This window comes from Miniopterus natalensis, chromosome 13 (genome assembly GCF_054644295.1).
Source record: "Miniopterus natalensis isolate mMinNat1 chromosome 13, mMinNat1.hap1, whole genome shotgun sequence".
Classification (NCBI taxonomy): domain Eukaryota; kingdom Metazoa; phylum Chordata; class Mammalia; order Chiroptera; family Miniopteridae; genus Miniopterus; species Miniopterus natalensis.
Window position 1 is genome coordinate 50798065 of NC_142093.1, and position 26724 is coordinate 50824788.

General features: G+C 46.6%; 1 protein-coding gene across 1 annotated transcript in view; it reads right to left on the reverse strand.

Moving 5' to 3' along the window:
* Positions 1-1858: 1858 nt before the first annotated feature.
* Positions 1859-26724, reverse strand: part of MERTK (MER proto-oncogene, tyrosine kinase) — a 92028-nt gene continuing 67162 nt past the window's right edge. The window contains exons 9-19 of the mRNA XM_087823691.1: positions 24191-24344; positions 22269-22422; positions 19040-19125; positions 17466-17561; positions 16700-16780; positions 14102-14194; positions 12960-13078; positions 11142-11251; positions 9556-9715; positions 8523-8659; positions 1859-2912 (exon numbers count right to left, since the gene is read on the reverse strand). Coding sequence (XP_087679817.1) covers positions 2399-2912; positions 8523-8659; positions 9556-9715; positions 11142-11251; positions 12960-13078; positions 14102-14194; positions 16700-16780; positions 17466-17561; positions 19040-19125; positions 22269-22422; positions 24191-24344 — 1704 coding nt within the window. The 3' untranslated portion in view covers positions 1859-2398. The remainder of the gene's footprint in view (positions 2913-8522; positions 8660-9555; positions 9716-11141; positions 11252-12959; positions 13079-14101; positions 14195-16699; positions 16781-17465; positions 17562-19039; positions 19126-22268; positions 22423-24190; positions 24345-26724) is intronic.

Consider the following 26724-nt stretch of genomic DNA (forward strand, 5'->3'; position numbering starts at 1 on the left):
ATACTTGTTTACGTTAGATAATTAAAAGTGAAAATATAAAACAGAGCACAGTGTTCTCAATAGGCTTTAAGCGAAATGACATACAACAAAACCATCTTTCCATAGACTAATGGATACAAACAAGAGTTAAGTTCCTATATCTTATTTCTGGTCACAAAAACATCACTGGTTATAAAACTTTATTTGCTAAATAAAGACCCCCAAAATTCCTAATATTAAACATTGAAATAAATGGGAGCTCTACATATATTTAAGAGAGATGAATAAAAACAAGATGATGATTTTCCAACCTGCTGATTCCAGTTCAGGATTGTGGTGGCTGGAGCCTCTCCCAGCAGCTCAGGGCACCAGGTGAGACCCACCCTGGGCAGAACTTGCATCCATCGCAGGGCCTCTCTCCCCCACACTCACACTGGGACAGTTCACCTACCACGCACATCTCTGGGATGTGAGAGGAAACCCACGCAGACATGGGGAGACGGTGCCAACTCTACACAGACTGCGGCCCTGGCCCCAAATCAACTTTTTCTTCTCATTGTAATGAAATAACGTTATTCAAGGACCTGCTGTAGAGTAGTTTAGATAATTAATGTAAAACTTATATAAAACTCCCAAAGAGCAGTTGTTCCATTTGCTTACAGACATGAATACGCCTTTTTACATTTGTTTTTTTTTGTTTTTTTTTTTTTACTTGAACTAACCAGTCAGCTCCTGATCAAGACTTTAATGACAAGTTATTCACATTCTTAATCGTCACCATCAACAAAAAACTTTGTGCTGGGAGATGTAATAATTTTCATTGATTTTTTAAAACAATTCGAAAATTTCCAACAGTAGAAATATATATATATTTTTTCACTGATAAAATGTGATACTGGTAATTCTCATAACAATGCAAATTCATTTCCTACCCTCTGGACTTTCTAATATGAGGCATTTCACAGTAATGGGAGCCGCTTGCCCTGGAGACTGGGGCACAGGACTGGCAGCCAGGACCAGGGCCCAGGTTGTGAGGGCCACACCCCTGGGCCTGGTGCAGAAGCTGATCCTCATGGGCTGTGGTGACCTGGGTGAGGCTACTCACAAGTGGTGAACAGGCCTGAGGATGACAGTAGTCCTGGCCCAGTGGTGCTGCCCCGAGGGCTGAGGGATCAACTGATTTGCATCCAGCTACTGCTCTTACTAGCAGAGTAAGGTAGCTTCTTCCTGCCTCAGTCTCCCTACCTGTGAAGTGGAGCTAATGATACCTACCTGGTAGGGTTGTTATGGGGACTAAATGAGAGCCGTGCCTGGCACATAGTAGTGTTTATTAGATAAAATTAAAAGTTCAAGAGGCTCTGGAGCAAACCCCCAGATCACGTGCTTAGAAGCAGCCAAAAGCAGATTGCTTGGTTCTGAATTCTCACTCTGCCCCTCTGAAGCTGTGGGCCACCGCAGGCCCCTCAGCCTTTGTAGCCTCAGTTCATGGTCCACAGGTGATGATGGCACTGGCACCCGAGTCACGATGCATAGATTCAACAGGTCAGTTTACCTAAAGTGCTTGAAACATAGTAGGTGCTCAACAATGGCTGTTGTGACCGGGTCGCACAGCCTGCTCCCTGCTGCGCCTGCCTCCCAGAGAAGTCCTTCGCCTGTCCCACGCTCGTCTATAATTCATTTTAACTCTCTCAAGCAGTGTTTTTCAACCCTTTAATATTTTCTGTCCTTCACTTTTGGTCTCTCCAGGATGTTTTTTTCTCATTTTTAGAAAATATCCAAGAATGGCCAGCGCAGGGGCATCGAGCGTCATTCCTTTGCAAAGGCACGAGGCTGCCGGCAACCCCAGCCTTCCCAAGTCTCAAGTAAGAACCACACATCCTTCCTCATTCATATTTTATTAGGAAGTTATATCAAAGAATTAATCAGCTATAAAACTTTGAATATCAAAAAGGCGTTCTTATCAAAACAGTTGATTCACAGAGGAGTACCAGATTTTTCATGAGACAGAAGCAAAGTCAAACACGGCTTTTCATTTTACAAATGTTTTTACATTTAATAGTCAGGAAAACGAAAACAGCTTTAAAAAAAAAACAACTTTGTGCAAATGTTAACATCAAGGAGAAGCTGTAAAAATGAGGCCGTTAAAGCTTAAATTTTAAAATCTGCAAGATAAGTGACATAAAATAAGTCCTCTTTTATTAAAATATAGTATCTATGTCTCTTTCCACCATATACACATATATCTTTCTCTTTAAATAAATATATATTATGCATTTTAATGATGTACTGAACAACATTCACATGGTGCTTTCGGGCTGTGGCATTTACTTGGTCTGGAAGATGGGTACCAGAAACTTGGGGTGTATGTGGATCTCTAAGGCAGACGGATCTCCCTGGTTTGGGAGTCTCTTGGCTGTCCTCACATGAGGACCTCTGAGTCTTCTGAGGAGTTGTCTGCAAACGAAAGTTCATCGGGCGGTGGGCTCCCCAAGGGCCGCGTGCTGGACTGGGACCAGGAGAACTCGCTATTCCCGGGCCTGTCCTCCAGTGAAACACCGTTCTTTCCCGCTGTCCCTGTCGCCGGGGTGGCAGAAGCCAGGTCTTCCCAGTTGTCACTGCCATTATTTAGAACGTACCTTCCCTCGTGAGGTCCTTTCTCATGAACCTGCGCTGTGACCACGCTGACCGCAGCGTTGGACGCGCAGGCAGCAAGGAGAGCGTTGGCGTCGATGTCCATGTCCAGCCGAGCGAGTGGGGGGCCCTCTGCCGGCCCCTCCCCGCTCTCTGGAAACGCTGTGTTGATATAAACGACGTCGGCTTTGTCCTGCACTTCGGGCAAACTTTCCAAGAACTTTTCTAGCTGCACCCTCAACATGGAAAAGGTGGGTCGGTCCAAGGGCTCAGCCCTCCAGCAAGAGTGCATTATTTCATACCTACAAGGAGAGGAGATGAGTTAACCCCTGGAGCAGCGCCGAGCCCTCCGTGCAGCCCACCCACTTTCACCTCGCCTTGGATTTTATCATATTTTAAAACAAATTTATTGATTGATTTTGGAGAGAGAAAGGGAGAGAGAGGTAGAGGGAGAAGGAGAGAGGGAGGCAGGGAAGGGGGGGGGGGGAAGAAACATCAATTTGTTGTTCCACTTATTTATGCATTCATTGGTTGATTTTTGTATGTGCCCTGACCGGGGATCGAACAAACCCGCAACCCTGGCATATCAGGTTGACGCTCTAACCAACTGAGCTATGGGCTAGGGGGATTTTTATCACATTTTAATCAACACTAATTTTACTTTTTGGAAATTAGTGAGGTTTTCCTCGTGGCACAGTATTTGTTCAACTTTTATTAATGTTGCATGGGTATGTGATAGTGCTCCTCTGTCTCCAGGAATATAATACATACTGTGGCCCAGGGGCCAAATCTGCCCCACTGTCTGTTTTGTAAATAAAGTTTTATTGGAACACAGCTACATTTAATTGTTTATGTGTGGCTGCTTATGCAATGACAGTTAAGTAATTGCAACAGACTATATGGCCTCAAAATAAAAATACTTACCATTTGGCCCTTTATAGGAAAAGTGTGCTGACCCCTGTTCTGCACCATCAAACTGGGTTTGTCACCAGGAGAGCGGAGTTAGAAGGGCCGGGGTGGGGGTGGGGTGAAGGAGTGTGTGCTTCACTGTGCCAGGTGCTGTGTGTGTGTTACTATATCTAATCTTGTCAACAGCCCTGTCCTTGTTACATTGCAGTAAAACTGAGAGTGGGCTCAGGGGCGTTACAGAACATGCCATGGCTACGTGGGCAACGGGGCAGCAGGGGAACTGGCCTCCAGCTGGACAAGTCCTACAACTGGGGCTCCTCATGACCCCCTCTGCATCCCTTCAGAATGGTGTCCTCATTCTCAGTGTAATTCAGAATTACAATGTAGGGACATAGACATAAGCACAGTAAAACAGAGAGCTGACTGAGTTAGGGAGAGTGAGTTATACCACCATTTCATCTGGATTCTTCCCTGTTTTGAGAAATTGATATTCATGTTGCTAGGTAAGGAAATGACCCAGGTGTTAATCATCTGACATATGTGGCAGACTACTGCTATCTTGTGAACATAAATATGCAATTCCCATATTCACATGTAATCACATCACGTAGAACTTTGGCTAATTCTACTAACACACACATACTTCGTTCCCTTCAGCTTCTATCAACAAAGCAGGAGCTTCTGGGTGACGGGGGTCTGCAAGCGCTTTGCTGTGCGCACAGGACCCTGAGCAGGCGTGATTCCTGAAAGGCCTGGTTCTCATTTGGACCTCAGCTCGGCTCTTTGACCCGCCCTGTTTGACCTTCATGAGATGGCCACTGAGACCTGGCAAACAGCTTTTGTTTCCATTTTTGAGGTTTTTATGGTATAAATTGATTTGCATAGCTTCCTGTTTTCCACAGAGCCTTGACTGTTTGCAGTCTGAGATGAGCTTTGAGGAGTTCTGCCCTTAGAAGACACACTATCCTTTTTATTAGGCCATGAAGGCGCTGTCATTTATCTTCATTTATTCCATGTTTTAGGAGAAAGTATTTATATAACCCAGCGATTTTCAACCGGCGTGAGGCAAGAATTTTTAAAACACACAATACCTGACTATTTTAGTCAGGGGACTGGCCTCTTTTCCCTTAGATTGTCAAATAAAATGACAACAATCAACACAACAATAGCCGTCCGCTGTGAATGAATCAAAATTATACCTTTTTTTTGGTCAGATCAGCAAAAACTGTATTTTTTGGTGTGCTACAGAACTTTAGAAATTAGTTTATGTGCCATGAGATGAAAAGGGTTGAAAATCGCTGACATAATCCACGTCCTTCATATAACATGGTAGCAATATCACTTTCAAAGTTATTTTTTTTCTTTGACTTTCAACACTTTATGAAATATGCATCAATTTAAATATGACTTATAAAGACATGGCAGCATGTGTACTGTCTAAGCCCCTCCCACGCAGGGCAATTCCACGGTGGTGCACCAAGGAGGTGCGCACGAGGAGGGCTGTGACGGTCAGCGATTTCAATCTCAGGGATGGAAAGAGAAAACGTTTGGGAGTTGCCTTTGTAAACGGTCATTTTTGTTTTTCTACTGAGATTTTTATAAAAGATGTACTCACATAGGTTGCTGGGGCGGGGGAGTGGGTGAAGGGGATTACTGTTTCATGGGGGACAGAGTTTCAGGATTGTCACATCAAAGAGTATTGGAGATGATGGGGGGCGATGGCTGTACACTGCGAGTGCACCTACCTTACTGAACTGCGCACTTAAAAATGGGTAAGATGGCAAGTGTTATGTTCTGTGTATCTTACCACAATTTTTAAATTTTTATTTATTTTTTTAATATATCTTTATTGATTTCAGAGAGAGGAAAGGAGAGGGAGAGAGAGAGAGAGAGAGTGAAACATCAATGATGAGAGAGGGGCCCCCTGCACGCCCCCAACTGGGGATTGAGCCCACAACCCAGGCATGTGCCCTGACCAGGAATCGAACCCCGATCACCTGGATCCCAGGTCGACGCTAAACCACTGAGCCGGGAACCACAATGTTTTTTTAAAAAAGTTACAAAGATGCAATCATACAAATTCATAAAACTTATAGATTTGTGAATTTATCCATACTTGTCAAGCACCTGCTTTTCCCTGGCTCTGGGATGGCTGAATGCTTCACATCTGCTCAGAGAAATGACACCGGAGAGGCAGGCGTCACATTAGCAGCACATGTCTCTGTAGTGCTAAGCAGGGCACCGTGTGAGCTGTGACACTTGGCCAATGGAAAGTCCCCATTGCTCTCCTTCCCGGGGCCTGAGCTGCTGCAGGTGGAAGTGGAGGGACTCATAATAAGTAGAGGAGGGTTTCTGAGAGGGGGAAGGTGGGCGTGAACTCAGCCCTTATTCACACCGTGATGTCCCTGGGCCACCGTTGCCTGATGTGTGACGAGGCAGTGGAAGCGGACACCATGCCCCACCAGCCCGGTTTTCTCTGATTGGGTGGTAATTAGGGGTGGGATCGGAGGGCAGGGGGACTCTGAGGGACATCTGCTGGTTGATGGGACCCAGGGGGATACAGAAAGGACAGGGTGGCTACCGAGTGCCAGCGGAGAACGGGGGGAGTGAGTGCCAGTGCAGGAAGCACCGCAGTCAGCGGTGGGCATCCGAGGGCTACATCCAGGAGGCCATAAGCTCGGCTGAGGAAATGTCCTACGGAGATGACCAGGGCATCATGCAGAGCGGCCTCTGGGGCCAGGGGAACTGGCCTGCCACCTGGCCACTCGGAATGGGTAACGCCATGAGAAGAGGCAGCCTTGGAGGGCAGGATGGGAGGGCAGGACACAAAGTGCACTCCTTTACTTACAAGTGACATTTCTTAGAACTGACTTTAAAAAGACCGAGGGGCAAGTAACACAGGTGTGATCTCACCTCAGCTAAGGTTAGAGAGCAAATGGAGATGAAAAGCTGAGAAGTGGATCTCATTTATAAAAGAAAATGCCCCAGATATGGAAACAGAGGCCTCTTGGCTGATCAGCATCCAGATGGGAGAGGGAGCCCGAGAAGGAGGCCTGGTTCAAGCCTGAGGTGCAGAGCCAGCCTGGGGACAGGGACCACAGGGCCGCCTGATGCGCCTGACCTCCTGGCCACGAGGCGTGTGCTGATTCTGCGACTCTCACCTAAAAATCCTCACAGAAAACGGAGTCAGCGTTCCTTGTCTGGCTCTGCGTGAAACATCAGAAAACCCCGGTGTGACACAGCTCAGACCTTGCTAATCACTGCAAACACCAACCGCTTGTGGTGCAAAACAGAAGTGTGAGAGAGAAATGGCCACAAAACTCTCCGTTCAACCTTGTTGGGCTAAAACAGCTTCCTGCTTTTCAGAAGCAAACATTTCATTCATGTGGTGCTTTCTAAAACCACCATGAAAACCCAGATCTAATTTAATTAGAATTTCACAATGTTTTTAAAGGGCTTAACATTTTCTGTTTCTGTTCTTTAATGTTATAACTACAGTAACAACAGCCACCACCACCAAGCAGGCTGAGGCTCTGATCAATAGTTTCCTTCCGGGAATTTTCCTGCTTATGTGAATTTTCCACGTGCATGTATTAAAATTTTATTGCCTGGCTGGGCATGGCTCAGCGGTTGAGGTGTTCGATTCCCGGTCAGGGCACATGCCCGGGTTGCGGGCTCGATCCCCAGTCGGGGGCGTGCAGGAGGCAGCTGATCAATGATTCTCTCATCATTGATGTTTCTATCTCTCTCTCTCCCTCTCCTTTCCTCTCTCTGAAGTCAATAAAGATATATTTAAAATAAATAAATGAATAAAATTTGATTTTCTCCTGTTCAAAAAAATAAAATAAAGTTTCCTCTGTTTGGCTTGGATGAGACTGGGAGGCCTGCATGCCCCCTAACCAAGGATTCCCCCGAGTGAGGAAACAGAGCCAGAGTGTGTGTGTGTGTGTGAACAGTAGTGGGGAGGTCCCACACATGCCCACTGGCCCCTCCAAGCCTGAGCCCACACAGCAAGCCTGAAATCTTGCTGAATATAGAGACAATGTCTATAACCCCTGTTACATGGGAAGACACTCGACACTAGGGAGGTTCACATCACAAGCTAGAAGCGATGCCACAATAAGTCAGTTTAAGAAGGTGTTTGGGCAGGTGGTGTGTAATGATGTTATACTGTATTAATCAGCACCACAGTGTGCACTTGCTCTGTGCCTCCTGCAGGCTGTCCTGCCACATACTTCCTTCTACCCTCCCAATAGCTCTGAAGAATATGAGCCAGGACTTGACCTGTAGCTGATAACAAGGCACAGTGAGGTCAAAGCAGCTGCGATGGCTCCCCTGTGGGTAGGTAGAGATAGTACCTGGCCTCAGTGACTCAAAGGCCCAGGCCTCTCCCCATACCATCCACCCCGGAGAGGAGAGGCCTGTTTGGGATAGGCTATGCACACTCAGAGGTGGGGCTCTCATGCTTGGCTGAGTACCTGGTCTTCCAGACAGTGTTTTAAGACATGCACCTATGGGCCCACTTTATTTCAATAGCTCACAGTGTCCAGGCACAGGACAGAGGAGTCATGCTGTTAGAATATCCCCCATGCAATTCTGATGACCAGCTTGACCTCAGAGCCATGAGCTTAGGTTTCTAAATTTCCTGGGTAAGAATATTACTTAGATTTGCTTGTCTGAAATGCTGTCCAGGAAGAGGAGGGTGACTGTAGCACAAGAGGGCAGGTGGTCATTCAGGTACTATAGCATGTGCTCTAAAGTCGGTGCATTTATCTAGGATGCATTTCCCAGAGGTGCCTGCAGACCTACAGAACATGAGGGTTAACTGCACATGTGCACACACCATCTCTCACAGCAGGAAAGGCTTTGGCCTGGACGTGCCACCTCTGCACAGGTGGCCCGGCTAAAAGCGACCCCCTCCCCCTGTGGCTGTGTCCCCAGGTCTTTGCAGACCCACTGGCCGCCCAGGCAGGGGGCCTGGTGACACTGAGCAGCTCACTCACAGTTCATCCAGGCAGTCCTCCGGCTGCTTCAGCCTGTAGCCATGCAGAAGATAGTCGTATATCTCGTGGTTCTGGACTCCCGGGTAGGGCGTCATCCCCCGAGTTGAAATTTCCCACATGGTCACGCCAAATGCCCACTGAGAACAAAACAAGAAGTTCGGATCTGAGTCTTTTCAGAAAGTCTGAATGGACTTTTTCATTGGGAAAGGTCATTTCCTTAAAGCCCCAATGACCGTGCACAAAGCTGACAATTATGTTTGAGACACGCTGATCTCCCAACACGGCAGTAACGCGGGGCTGGAGCGTCACTGTCCCCATTTTCCACTAACGCTGTTCCGGGAAATCTGACAAAGGCAGACTAAGCCTCCTGCCACATCGATGCTCAGGCGCACTGTGGTCATCAAGTGTTTTTCGCCTAGACTCTGGTTGAGGGTGTAACCACACAGCATCTTTTGTACAGCTTCTTGGTCCCATAGAGCAACTGTATAAACTTACTGAATTTAATATGAATATGAAATAGTTTAGTTGTGGGCGATAAAACGTTGTGTTGTAGCACAGGAAAATGGGAATAAATTAAGGTACTGTGCAAAGATAGACCTTTTGAATGTCAGGAGACCTCACCAGAATCTAGGGTTCCCCCTGAATTAGAGAATCTAGCAATAAATGAGATAGATGGGCCTGGCTGGTGTGGCTCAACTGTTAAGTGTAAACCCATGAACCAGGAGATCATGGTTCGATTCTAGGTCAGGGCACATGCCCGGGTTGCAGACTCCATCCCCAGTAGGGGGCATGCAGGAGCAGTCGATCGATGATCCTCTCATCATTGATGTTTCTGTCTCTCTCTCTCTCCTTTTCCATTCCTCTCTCTGAAATCAATAAAAACTTTTTTTTTTTTTTTTTAAATAAGAGATGTGAGCACGCTCTCAACACTCAGTTTATCAGAGTAAAATGTTTGGCAACACACCAGCTAAGTCACTTCTTTCAGCTTCGTTCACCTCTGAAACTCAAGGTCCCAAATCAAAACTGTACCTACCACATCACTTTTACTGGTGTAGACTCGGTCCGCGAGGCTCTCTATCGCGATCCACTTCACAGGCATCTTAGCGATGCGGCCTTGGCGGTAGTAATCGCCGCTGTAAATCTTCTTAGAAAGGCCAAAGTCCGCAACACACACAGTCATGTCATCTCGCAACCTACAGAGAGGGAGTTCGAGTCCTCAGCTACATCACAGGCAAAGCCTGAAAGCACAGGTCTACGTCACATGCACATACATGAGCAGCCCAATGGCACAGGCCCCACCAGCCTGGGAGTATCCTGCTTGGGGAACAATGGCCCAGCAGGTGAGGGGAGCAGGAGAGAAAGGACCTTGCGCCCTTCTGGTGTGTGTGGGGATCTGGCCCAGCAAGGCCACCTGTGCACAAGGATGGAGACACCTGGAGGGAACAGAGGAGATGCACAGGGGCAGAAGGAGCCCAGCTCAAATCCAGGGCCTCTGGGGCCTTGAGGGCCCCAGCAGCCTTCCCGCCTGAAGTCTGGAAGCAGCACTGGCTCTGTGGGCCCAGTGAGCTTGCTGGTAGCCTGGGGGAGGGGAGCAAGAGGGGGGACCCTGGGCTCCCTGCAGAGACAGCCAGGTAGTACTTGAGGAGTTACTCAGGAAATTAAAGAGATATAATCGCACTGAGAGCGCAACCCATTAAAACAGATCTTAGACAAGGAAAAGGGAGAGAAATGAGTTTGTCTGGAGATAGAGTGATGACCTGTCCCTGTTTGCCTGACATTGACTTTAAAAAAACAACAACAAAAAACTGGACATCCCATGTCCTGGGAAACCCCTCAGTTCCAGGCAAACTGACAGCTGGTCACACTACCTGGTAGAAAAACATGAAGGAACTATTAATGGGAAAAAAAGATTTCCATAAGTCTCCCTCTGTGATAGAAAAGCTACTTAAATAAAAAACAACAGCAAGACCCTTCTGGCTTTCAAAAAGAGGTGAAAGTGGTAGAGGGCTCGCACTGGTTAGAAGGAGTGAGGGCAGCCCCACTGTTGTATCTCCAACCAAGAAAAGCAAATAAAAGCAACACACTGAAGGAATATTTCGTCTTCCGGCAACAGTAAACTTAAGACACCGTTTTGAAGACCTACAGCAGAGAATGGCTCTGCTCCTGCAATATGAAGAGGCGGGGGAACTTGTGCTCCAAGTGCCTGTGCATGTCCCTGTCGCTCTGGTCAGTGTGTCCACGGAACAGGGCGTCTCCACAAGGCGGGATCACGAGAACTTAGGGGCAGGCCATGCGGTTTGCATTATTGCCGTCGTGATTAGCTGACTTACGTCTAACTCTGGGCCCACAGCAAGCTGATGGTAAGAGCAAGGATCACAAAGGTCTTACCTTGCCCTCCTAGGGCGTGAGCGTGTGAAAATAAAAACACAGCCACATGAGGAAGTTTTAGAGGGAGTGAAAACCTGACAGCACAAACCCAGGCAAGCTTCAGAGCCACAGGAATTCCATCCCCAGGACCTAGCTCTCCTCCTACTAACAGCGACAGGCCAGCCCCTCTGTCCCCGCCATGAACGCCGACACCATGAGGTCTGACCCCCCAGGAAGCACCAGGACCCTTACATGCAGTTTCGAGCAGCTAAGTCTCGATGAAGGAAATTCCTGTTGCTCAGATACTCCATCCCCTGGGCAATGTCCACCATGAACTTCACCAGTGTCTGCACAGGAATGTGCTGGGGAACGAAGCAAGAAGAAAGGTTATTTTTAAAAAGGAAAACCTACAAGTTATCTCTGTCTGGGGGAAACGGTGTTTTTAACTCTTAACTGTGTGGCCGTGAGACACACATACAAACTTTTCATTTCTGTATCACTAACAGCACAAATAAGGTTTTAGAAAAGGAATGAAAAACCCCAAACAAACCCAAACCCTATAACTGCCTGGCAAATACCACATGTTCTCCTTCCCATGTTTAAAATCAGTGCCAGGGAATAACATTCGTTTCCCATGAGATCAAACGGGAACCTCCGTGTCCTGAGTGGCAGTGGGATCAAGCGCCCATGCCACACAGAGAGGGGACACAAGGGTGGTCTGGCTTTCTTGGAGGGGGGGGAGGATGTGGTGAGGAGCTATAATGTTTTGAGGTAAAAAGCCCACTTTGAAGGAGCTGTTTCAAATTGTGCACCCTCCCTTCCCCTCTCTCTCTCTCAAAAAATCCCCCCAAAACCATATTTAAAAAGGAGATAATTATGCGGTAGAACTAATAAGTCCAGCAAGGGTACAGGACACTAGGTCAATATATAGAAATCAACTGTAGTTTTAAACACTAGCAATGAACAACCTAAAATGAAATCAAACAATTTTATCTGCAAAAGAATAAAAAATAAAATACTTAGGAATAAGTTTAACAAAAGAAGTGCAAAACTTACATATACTCTGACAACTACAAAACGTAAGACACTAAAGAAGATATAAATGAAGGAAATGCTAGCCTGTGTTCACGACTGGAAGATGAGGCCCTGCTGGAAGAGCACGTTACGTAACTGACACCTAGTCCTGGGCCACACTAGCAGGAATAGAAAGTATTTATTCCCCCCAAGTTGACTAAACAGACAGCAAAGAAAAGATCTGAATAAAAGCTTGCTTTTCCAGTGTCTCTATGCATTTTGTGACTTCCAGCTTTACCTGTGGCTGCAAAAGTGTACATGGGAGTTAGCTTCCGACATTGGAGATATACTTGCATTTTTGCAAATAGAAACTATTCATTAGTTAGTAAAATGCTGCGTACTTCTTTCCCTTGTTATTTTGTTCAAACATAAGACGACAGCAGTACTTTTGGCTGCCACAGATAAGCTGATTCTGAAATTATATGGAAGGGCTACACAACTAGAAAAGCTAAAACAATTCTGGGAAGTAGAACAAATCCAGAGGAATCACACTACCCAATTTTAAGACTTACAATAAAGCTACAGCAACCAACACACTTTCTGATTCTGAGGACAGAGAAGCTTGAGATAAATAGGTGGGTGGAATAAGTTTAGCCTCAGTGTCTCTGAAAAACAGTTCAGGGCATCTTCTGTCTGAAAACTGAGACAGGTCCTGCACCCAGGGACTTCAGAGTGAACAAGCTAAAAAGAGAGACTTCAAAAGAAACAGGCCACTCTGACATCACAGGGGGCCCCCTGGCTCCACTGTGAGGGGCATGAGACTGTGCTCCCAGCTGGCTTCTTCGCCCCATAAACAGGAATAACAGGACCTGGGAGCAGGCCTGCTGTGAAGGTGGATAACCCATTTCAACCCCCAGGGCACACAGTGAGCACCAAACAAAGGTTCAAGTCCTTGCCTTCCCTCCTGTATTTTCTAGGTCAGATGCTGAGGCTGTCCAGGCCTTGTCAAGCAAGCCCCAGAAGTGTCCAGAGGCAAAGCAACGGGTAATTAATTACCTTTGATCCCGTCTCCAGTCGGGAGTAGAGTAAATAGGTATGGAGGTCCCCGTATTTCATGAAGGGTAAAATCACCATGGGCTTCGGAGTGCCTTGGGAGCCCACTTCTATACAAACACCTAACATTAAGAGCAACATTAGTTACAAAGAGCCCTTGTTAGCAGTGACCATAAAAGCCAGCAGGGGCACGGGCCAAATTGAAAACACGTGCTCCCAAGTGAACAGTTAAAAAAACCAAACGCTCCTAACACACACCGTCTTCTAGAATAAGGAACGCACCCTGGGTCCACATCTTGGTATTTTTTTGTCTTTCAGATGAGTGCCAATCTTTGCAGGAGAGCTCTCAAAAATCTATAATAAGCAGAGCCATCTAGAGATTTGTGGAGCTTTTTGTTATAGTGAGTCCAAGTGAGGGGCAGCGACCGCATCAGAATTCAAGAAACAAACTTGTTTCATGTGAGTTAAACACTTAATCGTATGAAGGCGTGCACTGAAACCAAATGCTTGAAACTATGAAAAGCATTCTGAGGTAAAATCCACATCCCTAAATTTTAACGGTTATATGCGGGAAAAACTGCAACCCATTTATCACGGAATTCTGCAACTAGAGCCTGCCCGTCACCTGACACCAGGCTTGCAAAGCTCCGCCACATTTTCCCGCAATTACAAAGCACGATTGTTCTCAGTCTGCTGAAGTCAATAGCTGCAAATGAGTAACAGTAGTTTCTTTGACATAATATTATATCCAAACATTAGCTTTCACATCTCCCTTACACTTCGAAAGTTCCCCAAAGAATTTAGCATTTATTTAATTGCAGGACAGCAAAAATAAGCCATCAGAATATCCAATTATTTTTAGGCTGCTCCCCCTCTCGGAACAGTGCCACTTACACAGCAACCGCTGGAACCTGATCTCCCTCCCCCTCCCCTTTGGTGTTTTTTAGCTAATGGTGCTAAAAGCCAAATTCTGACGTTAAATCACGCTCCATTTTTACCCACTTTTACCATCAGCCTCCAAAAATGTAACTGTAAGGAGAAGCCTTTTGGATTGTAAATGACCTTGGGTTATACCAGGTTTCCCTTTGGCACAGAGTGGATGAGCCGAGCCCCTCTGGCCACCAGTCCTGCATTTCTCGAGGTACCTAGCAGTCGGATGACGTTTGGGTGGCTGAAGTCCTTCATGCATGCGGCCTCGCTGAGGAACTCCTCGATCTCTCGCTGAGAAAAGTTGTCCACTGAAAGGAGAAACGGGAAATCTCAGGCATGAATAACATACTCTGTGAAGGGGAGGGGCAATAGCAATTTTGTTCTCTAAAAGTAAAATCAGGGAAAGACACAACTGTAGCAACAGTAAACAGATGAGTGGTTGCCAGGGGCTGGGCAGGGGACAAAGAGGGGGTGCACAGGTGATTTGAGGGTGGTGAAACATCTGTAGGACTCTGTGACGGTGGACACGGGACATTATGTGCTTGTCAAACCCACAGAATGTACAGCACAGGGTGAACCCTAGTGTAACCTATGGACGTGAGTCAATAATGTATGAATATGGGTTTGTCAGCTATAAAAACTGCACCATCCTAACGCAAGATGTCAGTGATGGGGGGCTGTGTGTGGCAAGGACACGGGAACTCTGCAGTTGCTGCCCAATTTTTCTATAAACCTAAAACTGCTAATAATTAAAGTATATTTTAGTTTTAAAAAAATTATTGTCAAATCCAAGTGATCCTGTTGCAATCAGCCTGGTCTTCAAGAAGGAATGTGTGCCTCTCCATCACGGTGCCGGCACTCCGGCTGCTCGGCCCTGCCCTGCGAACCAGATACACTTTCATACCAAGTTTCTGGAATTAAAGCCCCTTAAGAGACACATTTAAAATTCTGCACTATGCTAAGTGACAGAAGCCAGGGACAAGAGGACACAGAACGAGGTAGGAAGAGGAGTCGAATTTACAGACAGAAGTAGAAGGGGGATCCTGGGGGTGGGGGTCGAGAGTTGTTTAATGAACCAAGTTTCAGTTTTGCAAGACAAAGGCTCAGGAGATGATGGTGGTGATAGGTGCACAAACTGTGAACATGCTTAATGCCTCTGACCTTTAAAATGGTTAGGATGTTATGTGTATTTGGTTGAGCGTCCACCCATGAATCAGGAGATCACGGTTCGATTCCTGATCAAGGCACACGCTCGGGTTGCGGGCTCGATCCCCAGTGGGGGGCGTGAAGGAGGCAGCCGATCGATAATTCTCTCTCATCACTGATGTTTCTGTCTCTCCTCTCTCCCTCTCCCTTCCTCTCTCTGAAACAGACATATTTTTTTAAAAAACCAAAACACACAGAAAGCCAGGTGTGCCTTAGGGAATCTACTTTAACAGGCACAAGGAACACCTAAAATCACACAAGAGCACCCAGCACAATGTCTGTACATCCTACGGGTTTAATATAGATTAATCTTCCTATAAAAACAAATTTTAAAAAATATAAAAAAATAATTCTATAGACCTGCAAAATGCCTGCCACTTAGCCCTCACCACCTTTAGCCTTTGCTGCAAAAAAGGAGGTGGGTAGGTGGAACAAAAGGGGTGGAGGTCTGCCTGCAACCCCAGCCCCCAGGGGCCAACATCCAGGCAAATGCAGAGGAGCCTGCAATTGGAGGCCAGAGACTAGTCTTTCAATCTTTGATAATTAGCAGAGATCCAATTCCTATACAAGTTACTCTAATTAAGTTGAAGAATAGTAGAGCCAAGGCCAGAGAGGAAACAGGTTCCAGGCCCAGCTACTCTGACCAGGTTCCCTAAACCTTCTACTTGGCCAATGGGGACGACAGAAGGAGCCTCTCCACGAACACATTGTGAGGTTCCAGTAAAATGACGCGAGGCAGGACCAGTGCTGAGTGTGGCTGTGTGCCGGGCGCAGCTCCAGGGAGGGTGCAGCTCCTCTAAGCTCAGAGTGAGCCTCTTTCCCAGCTGTCCCAATTTCCCGGCCCTGCTGCACTGATGAAACGGGTGGTAGCTGCAGTGCCCTGGGCACACGGTGAGGACTCCACAAATACTGGCCATTAGCGGATACAGGAAAAGCAAAAAGCACCAGCCCACGTGACTGGCTGGTTATGATGGTTATTTTTAATAAATGAACTAAAACTTTAGCCTCTGATTCTGGTTAAAAAGCCCCAAGACATCCTCATAATCTAACTTACACTTAATGCCCAGTAAACAGTGGATTTAAACTTTAGAAAGAAACCAATTTTCCTTTATTCCTTGATCAAAAATATGATTGGGTTTATACAGGGGGTTAATGAGGAAGCGATAGGAAGAACCTGAATGCACGAAGCACGAATCCTCTCCCTCCGAGTGCAATGACTGGGAGGACAGCTGCAGGGGACATGGCACGCGATCGGGGTCTATTTTACGGGTGCCGGCTGAACACCTGAAGAATCAGACTGAGACAGTCGTGGGGTCACATGCTGCCACCAGATCAGCCATGCCAGAAATTCATGCCTTACTTGGAGTCATCAATGAGAAAGGGAGAGAGGATGACACGCTACTGCTTTGAGTGTGGAGGACTCTCTAGTGTAGGTATGTAGAGCTCATTATAGTAACTGTCCCTCTGTGACCAGGCAGCGCTCTGGGTGGCCTTCTGAGCCAGCGGCGACTGAGATCGTGACATCTGAACTCCATCCTGGCTTCATGGAGCATCAGACACCGAGCAGCCATCCAAGCCTAGAATGGGTTTCGTGGGTGATAACTCACGTTTCATGGTCTTCACGGCCACTTTCTCAGAGGTCCCATCTTGCTGACTAAGACTTCCTTCCATGACCGACCCAAACTCTCCTGTAAAATAGAACAACACCTATGTGGACCTTGTGGAAAATCTCTCCTGACCACAGAAACACCACAGTGCCAAAGCCACATTTTCATGTGGCCCGAGAGGACCCAAGCACGGCAGCCAGGCAGAGCGGCCAGGCCACCCACACTCGCAAAACAGGGCACAAGCCAGGCACTAACCTCCTGCTTGTCACCACCTTGGCTGGCTTGGACTTAGCTCAGTTCACTGTGTTACAGGACAACATGGAAAATGTTTTTGAAATTCATACAGTAGAAACTCTGAACACCACCATCATTCATCCTAATATCAGAATATCAGGTTGACAGATTAAATGTGTATTTTCACCTTTGTTCCTATTTAACTAGGAAGGTGCCAGGAATTATAAACTTGAAAACTAGAGGAATAAATTTAAACGATGTAGGAAACCAACTAGTGAATTACATGCTATTCAATGGAGGAAGGGAATTCATATTTGCAGGGCCTCTTGCGTGTGCCAGGCACGACAGAGTCCCATTCATCTGCCCAGTCTTCGTTTCAAAAATTACTATTTTTTTCATTTTAAATAAAATAGAACTATTTGTATTATCAATTAAAGTCACAGAATGATATTTTATTTAATAAATAGATATATTTTAAAATTACTGTGAACTGCTTACTTTTTTACCCCACATTTTAAATTAAACTGCTTACCTTCACCCAGAATTTTTCCAAGAATTAGAAGGTTCCTGTCAATCACAACATCTTCCAGCTTACTCTGCAGCTCCTCGCTGACCCCCAAGCTACGTACTATAAAAGAAGTGACAGGGGACATATGAGTTGTCAGAGTGTTTCCCTTCATTGGAATATAATTAAAATTATGTATAAAGTCCCATAAAATAGTTAAACACTTTTTCCATTTTATACCCCATAGCCCTCCTCCCCCAAATGCCAGTAATAAAACATCACACTTAATTCTACTATGATTAAATTGAATAAAATGAATCCTTCGGGGCAAGATTAATTCTGAAAAATTCTAAAAATCAAGACCACATCTCTCCTTCCAATGTGCGGTACCAGCAACTGGCCATCAGATTCCTGCTGGGGAGGTTTGCCCCTGACTAGGGAGGAAGAGAGGTCAACGGGTCCCTTCTAGCGGGGTATTTACCTTTAGACCCCTAAGGACGGGATACAAAGGAGCCATCGGGAGCCTCCCATCCTCTCCTCCAGGGAAGGAGGCGCAGAAACCAAGGACACACAGAGCACAAGCTACTGCTCACATGTGGTACATGAGCCTCATCACACTGACATGGCAAGTGCGAAACTAAGTACCTGGCGGGAGGACCAGAGAACGAGGTCTTCTGTAATAAGATGCAGATACGCAGCACCGATAGCACATGCTACCAAGAAGGGCCATTAACCGGGAGAGGGAGACCCGTCTGTTCAATGACTACTTGGCAAATGACTCCGTGTGTGCCCCAGCAAGGCAATAAGCAAGATTTTGAAAGAAAACAACAGCAGCAACATAAACATGGATAATCTGGACACTTTAGCTCTTTGTGAAAAAACTTTACCTAATGGTCCTCCAATAAAGAAAAGAAATGAAATTGGTCTAAATGAAGAACTTTTTAGAATGTAAGAACATCTAAGTCAAACTTCTAGATTAGAAAGGCAAGGAAGTTGTAACATCCTACATCACACAAGTTTTTATTCCACAGTTGCCTGTATCCATCATTCTTGTATTTGGTCTGTTGTTCTGGTATTTTGGCAAGCATCCAGAAGCTTAAATTTGAAAGTCTTTGCACCTACTTCCTACACAGTTTCTGAAATGACCAGGGAACACAGCTCTTCCCGCTGTTCAACGAGAAGAGCGCCCATTGTGACTCAGCAAAGCCCAAACCGTAATCGATACAAAGTGTGTTAGCAAATCTTCTGAGTTGGGGGCCAGGACAAAAAAGGAAACAACAAGCTCTGAGATCATCAGTTGCTTTGCCGTTTCCTTCAAATCCCCGACCTCTACCCACATCTCCTATCACTTTTGTCTCCATGTTCAAGGCAGTGGAGGCCATCACCCCTACTTCGCCCCGTATTTCCAGTAAGTTGGACGGCAGGGAGGCACAGGGTCATGTCTGACTACCTACTTGCTGCATATACATCTTGCGCAGTAAAAATACCCATTCTTTGACTTTTTTGGCTCTTGTGAGAAATCTGTCAATGAATTGGTTGTTCTTTCTTTGCTCTCAACTATTTTAACTTTTGGCAAAAAAGGGAAGTGAAAGTCAACGTACAGGTGAGTTTGATGGCTTGCCGACAGAAGGACTTCTTTGCTGTGTAGTTGACGACCAGTTCCACATCTTCCCCAGTGAAGGCGGTCCTGGGTGAGGAAACACACATCTCAGGCTGTAGCAATAGCAGGTGCTGACCCCACTGCCTCGACAACTGTCCCTGCTCTTTACTTTTTTTTTTTTTAATGTTTTTATTGATTTCAGAGAGAGGAAAGGAGAGGGAGAGAGATAGAAACATCAATGATGAGAGAGTCATTGATCAGCTGCCTCCTGCAGGCCCCTACTGGGGATCAAGCCCATAACCTGGGCATGTGCCCTGACTGGGAATTGAACCATGACTGCCTGGTTCATAGGTCAACGCTCAACCACTGAACCATGCCGGCTTGGGCCTTGCTCCTTTACTCTTTGACATACATTTGAAATCAGTTTGCCATTTATCAACAACCCTGCAGCAAGTTACATAGTGATTATATCGAATTTATGCTTAACTTGGGGAAAATATGATCTCTCAAACAAAACAGCTCTCCCATCCATGAGTATGGTACACATTTCCTCATTTAAGTTTTCTTCTGCTTATTGGTAAAGTCTATTAATTCTTTCCCAAAAAGTTCTTGCATGAATGTTGGGCTTATTCCTAAGAATGTGATAGTTTTCATGCTGTTGTGGGTGGGATCTCATTCCTGCACTTTGTCTTTCATATATTTTTTTAAAATATATCTCTTTATTGATTTCAGAGAGAGAGAGAGAAACATCAGTGATGAGAGAGTCATTGATTGGCGGCCTCCTGCACGACCCCCACTGGGACTTAAGCCCGAAGCCTGGGCATGCGCCCTGACTGGGAATCAAACCACAATCTCTTGGATCATAGGTCGATGCTCAACCACTGAGCCACGCCTGGCTGGGCTTTCTCATGTATTTTAAAACCAGAATCAAAATATTTTTACAACATGTGATGTCCCAGAAAATAATTCCTCCTGAAGGAAGGCAAGAAAAGAGCATGCCTAGCAGAGACTTCAGAAACAAAGAGGTACTGAATTCCCAAAGACTGGCAAGGGTGGCATTGATATGTGCTGTTCCTACATGCCTGGCTAAGCCTTCAAAGGCAAAGCAGCACCCTCTGCTTCTGCGCCCACCCCTCCAGCTTCCCTCAGCTGCACACCTAGGGGCCCCCACCGGGAGCCTTGGGAGCTGAGGACCACCATGGCAGCTTTGGCCATCATCTTGGAGGTTCTGTCCTTACTGAGCCTGCATTTGAGATGGCTTAAGCAAATACGTCTATGCATCCGTCTATATCAATTATTGTTTCCTCAGCAATAATGATGAATGCCCACTTGATGACACGTACTGCACGCTGCCACCAGTGCTTGAGGACACCTGCGTCTTAGACTCAGCACCTCTCCACGCATGACTGAGTCTGAAAGCCTAATTCAGAATCACAGCAATTAAACTGGTGATAACTTTGGAGGCCATTCAGAGAGAGAGAGAATGCACAGGAAGCCTGGATAAAGCAAAAGACTTGTTCAAGTGACAGAATGCAATGCCAGACCCCAGATGTCACAACTGGAATCTGGTGCTGGAATCTTTGTGGGCCAGGGTCCCTGCACCACGGGGCCTTTACATGTGCTGCTCTTTCTGGCTGAAATGCTCTTCCCTTCTCTCTCATTTAATCAACACCTGCCCTTTCCTCAGCTTCTAGTTCAGGTTATCAGCTCTGCAGGGAGGCCTTTCCTGCCTTGACACAGTCAAATCTGTTCTATATTCATAAGGGTCCTTTGATAAGAGAATTTGCCACAGTTGCTTTTTGATATTCACTTGTGTGATTACTGCCTGATTCCCCACTCACTGTGGGTCTCAGGAGGGCAGGGGCAGTGCTTACCGTACCCCAGGCTATCACAGTGGCCAGCGCCTAGTAGGCCTTCAATGAGCTGCTACTACACCTTCTGCACAGGGTCTCTGCAAGGAGCCCCCAAACGATACCTAGACTCTGGGGTGTGTTACAGTCAACCCAATGTCCAGGATTTAGGTGAGATTTTGTCCATGTCTTTAACACAGTCATTATTAGAATTTATGTACTAAGATAATAGAGTTGTTAAGTACTGTGTGTACCTGACCACCAGAACTGAAAGATTACACAGAAAGGGCAGCTTAGCCTCCACAGCTGAGCTCCCCTCCACATCCACGGGGAGTTTCTGAGTGAGTGCAGCGTGCTGATGGTGTGGGGCCGTGAGACAGGCTGCACAGCTCCGCTCCCTCGCTCTCTCATCCTGTCCCACTCCAAGCTGCCTCCACCACAGTGACAAACTGGAATTCATGGAAACCCAAGGTCACTGCACAAGCGTTGGGGGAGGACTGAGTTCCAGAGACACTGGCACATCCATCCTCGTAATCCCAGGCTGCTTTAACGTGGCTTCTCATTTTTCTTGGTATTCAACTCCCGTGTGGTTATAAATGTCAGATGTATGGAAAATAAGAAAAAAAGAGCTTCTTATAGATTTGAATGTAAAAATATGAAGTTTTTCTCTGTTGGAAAATAATTGATCACTATAGAAAATGTGTAAAACCCAGGAAAAAAAGGAAACACAGCATTACCACAATTATAAAATTGCTAATGCTTTGGTGAATTTCCTTCTTGTATTTTTATTTGTACATACATATCCCCTGCTTGATTTTGGTTAATAATTAGGGTCAGTTTAAAGACTTATAAAAGTGCTCATTTCATAGCAACAGGGTTTGAATAGCGAAACCCTGTGGATGGGCTTCTCTACCCACGAGCCCTCCAGGCTGGCTTTCACTGCTGGCTGCCTTTGCAGCACGAGCCTCAGTGAGGACGCTGCCCACTGCGGTGTGAGCACAGACAGGGCTCCCAGCTGGAACACTGAGGAGTGGGCCCGGCAGGACAGGCATTGCCACTTGGCATAACCATCGCATTGATACCACGAGACAGAACATTTTGTTGTTGTTGTTAATTCCCACTTGAGGATATTTTTTCCATTGATTTTTTTAGAGAGAGTGGAAGGGAGAGAGAGAGGGGCAGAGAGAGGAAGAGAGGGAAGAGAGAGACACACATCAATTGGTTGCTTCCCACACAACCAGGGCTGGGGATCAAACCTGCAACCCAGGTATGTGCCCTTGACCAAGAATTGAACCCAAGACCCTCTGGTGCATGGGCTGACACTCTACTAAGCCACACTGGCCAAGGCTGAACAAAACATTTTTTAACCAGGACACTTACCCAAACCTTGTCTCCTGGACTCTTTTTCTGATGGCCAGAGAAATATACAGAACCAGGCCAATCAGAATAAATCCGCAGAAGCAGCCGAGGACAACGAGCACCGGGTCTGTGCTGCCAGGCGCTGGAGCCAACGAGGGGGCCAAATCTACCCAGCCTGGTAAGAGACCAACAGAAACGATCCAGAACATCTCTTTGAATCCGAAATACACACAAAACACTGGCTTGAGCTTTAGAACTAGTCCCCCGAGATTCCGTGACCCACAAGCCCAGGCAGCCCTGGCTGAGACTGTGCAGGGATCTCGGGAGTCAGTGGGTAACCACGTCAGCAACGAAGGTATACGAAGTACAAATGGTCAAATTAACATTTATCTGGTACACTGCAATTAAAACCCTGGAAACACTGAGAATTAGCATGTTTGTTTCTTTGTAAACACTCATCAGGAGTGGTGTGAACAGGGCGTGCCTCCTTCCAGCCGTCTAACTTATGACGTGGACAGAATCTCCTTTGTGCCCGCGAGTTATCACGCTCCATGCTGAGTTTGGATCCACTCCCGACATCTCATCCTCTGTGCTTTCAACGCCAGTGTGTCTCGGGGTTCCTTCATGTGAAGGTCTTTGCTGGCACACCTCTCTCTGGAGCATCTTCCTCCTTTTGGGCACAATCTTTTTGAGACTTCTCTGGGTCTCTGGCTGCGTGTCTAGGGTCTGTGAGCTTTCCTCCATAATTCCACACGCATTCAACTCAGATCTGACTGCAGCACTCATACTGCCTTTCTCTACTACGCTTTCATCAGTGACCAGCCACCAACACACTTTGAGAAGTAGCACACAAGTCGTGGTCAGGATGAGCCTATTACTTATGTGGATTTGTGGACCGAAGAGCCTGTGGTGAAGTATATATCCTATGCAGTCCTCACAGTTAATGTAAGATGGTAACTGAAATGTGTGAGTACTGGAATCGTGCAAAATAAGGACTGCCAGTATAGCAAAGCCCTTCACAGTTCTGGAAAGTCTATTATATATGAAGATAAAAGCTCTGTCATCTTAAAGTCTGACTTTTTAAGCTGTGCCTTTAGAATCAGAATCTCATTGTCTTTGCATTTCTACCAGGCAGACAAGCCTTGGGTCCCCATCACCAGTTACTAATGGTCCCAGGTACAGAGCCTATGGGCTCCCAGACCTGTAATATGGTTCCAATTCTGCACTGAAGGGAGAGGGTCACTGGAAGAGACCGTGAGGGATTCACTGGTCTGCTCACAAGTCCTGTCTGCTATGAGTACAAAGACCATGTTTGCAAGGACTTGTAACTGCACAGGTCACTGATAATCAGAACAAAGCCTGCTCCCCTCATCTATGAAGCAAGCACAGCGTCTGGGCCACGTGGGGCACCGTGGCGGCAACTTTTTGCTGAAGGACACTGCAACACCACGCAGAAGCCGGCACGCAGGGCCAGGCGCTCAGCTCAGGGAGCCCAGGGCCATCTGAGGGCGGCTTCTGCAGGAAACACTGCCTGCTCGTGACGCTCACTGCCCAAGGCCTGGATGGGCAATGATGTGACCAGCAGCACTGATTAAAACAGCAAAACAAACACTAGCAAGTAAACAAACTGTAGCAGTTCTAGGGAGTGAAGGATCAGCACTGCCAACATTCGGACGGTACAGGTCATTTAACTATACTCAGTAAACCAAGTCCAACTAGGTCCCCTGAGCGGACCGATCCTCCCAGCCAGTCAGAACCATTCACAGTCACACTAGTGGGAGGACTCGCACGTTGAGGTGTGTTATCCTATCAAGTCTCTTTACAATGGCAAACGGGTCTTTAGGTTTCAGCCTTAAGCCGGCTGTCCTCCCCCCAGCCTGCTCTCTGGGAATCTGTGTGCTGGATGGACCTGCTCCAGCAGGGGACGGGAGCCCGGCTCTCACCATGCGCGGGGACGAAGATTTTCACTGGGGCACTGAAAGGTCCGACCCCGCCCGTGGTGACGGCGGCGATCCTCACTGTGCACGTGGCATTGTGGACGTGAACAGGAATCTGAGCATGGCTGCCGTTCTGGCCGACTTCTTCAGATAGCTCTTTCTGGGGGTGGACAAGAGAGGAAAGGAAATGAAACACTGAGCTGCCCGGGGCACGTCACCTAGTCCGCCACAGTTCCGCCTGATCCCAGGAGCAAGTGGCCACGTTTCCACAGCGTCCCTTCCTCACTTGGGCCACAGCCAACAGAACAAAAGTGCAGCGATGCAGTGATGCAGGGACGAAGGATGGGCTGGCAGGAACCAGCGTTGTGAGGGCACAGCACTTAGGGTGGCAGTGAAGATGCCTCTGGAAGAGAGGGGGCATGTGGCCCATGCACCCAGATGCCAAGAGCAGGATGGCCCCAGGCCCCCTCTGCACCACCACAGGGTGCTGCCCAGGAGCCACACGGACCCTGATCACCTGCCAGCCTCCCCTGAACCAGTACAAGGGGGCTTGTTCCTGGCAACTGCAAGAAGTTTGACTAAAATCTCCATTTAGGAGGGTATTGACACTGTTTTTTTTCCTACCAGTGTGATAAATGCACAATTTGCCCAATTTTCAAAAACCTGGTTTTACTTTTGTTTTAAAAGCCACTGCCATATAAACGAGCCGTGAACACACAGGGGGTGGGGGGGTAATTTTGAAAAAGTAACTAAGACTAAGTGTTTATACAGCACTTTACTCTGTTTCCAAAACTTGACAAATGATGTTCTCTGGGGTAGGACTGACTGTGTCAGGTCTGGGGCTGGCTGTTCAAATAGGGACTGTAGGGGATGAAGCTCTCTCATGTCATTCTCAATTTTGGAAATGTGACTTCGCAGAGAGAGAGAACTGTCAGGTCATGTGGAGCAGACGTCACGGATCACCAGTGAACAGAGGGGATCACCAGTGAACAGAGAGCCTGCTATGGGGGTAACTTCATTCCCCGGTCACTCAGTCTCATCCCAGTCACTTCTGACCATCGTGCAGGATGGAACCAGCTCAGCCCTTAAGGAGAGGGCAGTCCCATCACTCGTGACCAAAGGGGAACCTGGGTCAGCCACCCAGAGGCTGTTTCTAAATCTGACAGGCAGTGACCATCGGACCCAGAATGTCCTCAAAGATGAAAAGAGAAAACACAGACTTAAAATTTTTGGGTTTTCTATCCCATTGGACTCTATTGGTGCAAAAAGATTTGCCAAAGGTTTTATCGTTAAGTAAACAAATTAATAATTAACATTTTTTGGGGGCTATTCAGGCAACATCTTTCTTAGAAACAGAGCATCTTATTATGGAAAATCTATTTTTTTTCTAAAATTGAAATATATTTGACATGTACCATTGGATGAATTTAAGGTATACAACATGTTGATTTGATACATTTAAATATTATCATATATTTTGCCACTGTAGCCATAGTTAACAACTCTATCATGTCTCACGATTATCATTTCTTTTTAGGAGCTGGAATAATTAAGATCTAGTCTCTTGACAGCTCCTCAACGTACAAGACTCCAAGCCTGACCAGGGACATGGGTACTATTTGTCTACAAAGACTCAAATACAAGACATTGGGTATGAGAGAAACTGGCTCAAAATAAGAGGAAATGCATAAGAATTAAAATCTCTAGCCGTGGCCGGCACACTCAGTGGTCTAGAGCGTCGGCCTGCACACAAACAGGTCTCGAGTTCAATTCCTGGTCAAGGGCATGTACTTGAGTTGCAGGTTCAATCCCCGGCCCTGGTCAGCGCATGTGGGGGAGGCAACCAATCAATGCGTCTCTCTCACATCAATGTTTCTCTTTCTAGTCCCCCCACCGTTTCCACTGTCTAAAAATCAATGGAAAAAATATCCTTGGGTGAGAATTAACAAAACAAAAATAAAGAATTAAATCCTTAGGAGAGAAATCCTAACAACAGAATTATTCGTTTGGAAATAAACCTAAGAGCACTTCATAATATCTATTGGCTTAGGGCCTATAACTGACCACGAAAACCCAGAGAAATGACTTTATTTATCTACTTTTTTATTTATTTTCCCATCACCATTTATCCCCTCTATGCCCTCCTCCTCCACCCTTCCTGCCCCCCCCCCCGAAATCACCACACTGTTGTCCACGTTCAGTTCTCTCGCTTTTGCTCAATCCCTCCACCCGCCGACGCCTCCCCCCTCAGAGCTGTCAGCCTGTTCTCTATGAGTCTGTCTCTATTTTGTTTGTTTGTTTCTTTTGTTCTTTGGATTCCACATATAAGTAAAATCCATATGGTACCTGTCTTTCTCTGACTGGCTTATTTCACTTAGCATAATCTTTCCCAGGTCCATCCGTGCTGTTGCGAATGGTAACATTTTCTTCAGAGGAGTGACTTTTTCATTTCCACCTCCTGTCTCTTAAATGAGTAAAGAGCTCATCTGTGTAAAGTGCTTGGAATGGCGGCTGGCCTGCAGCAAATGTCACCCAAGGGG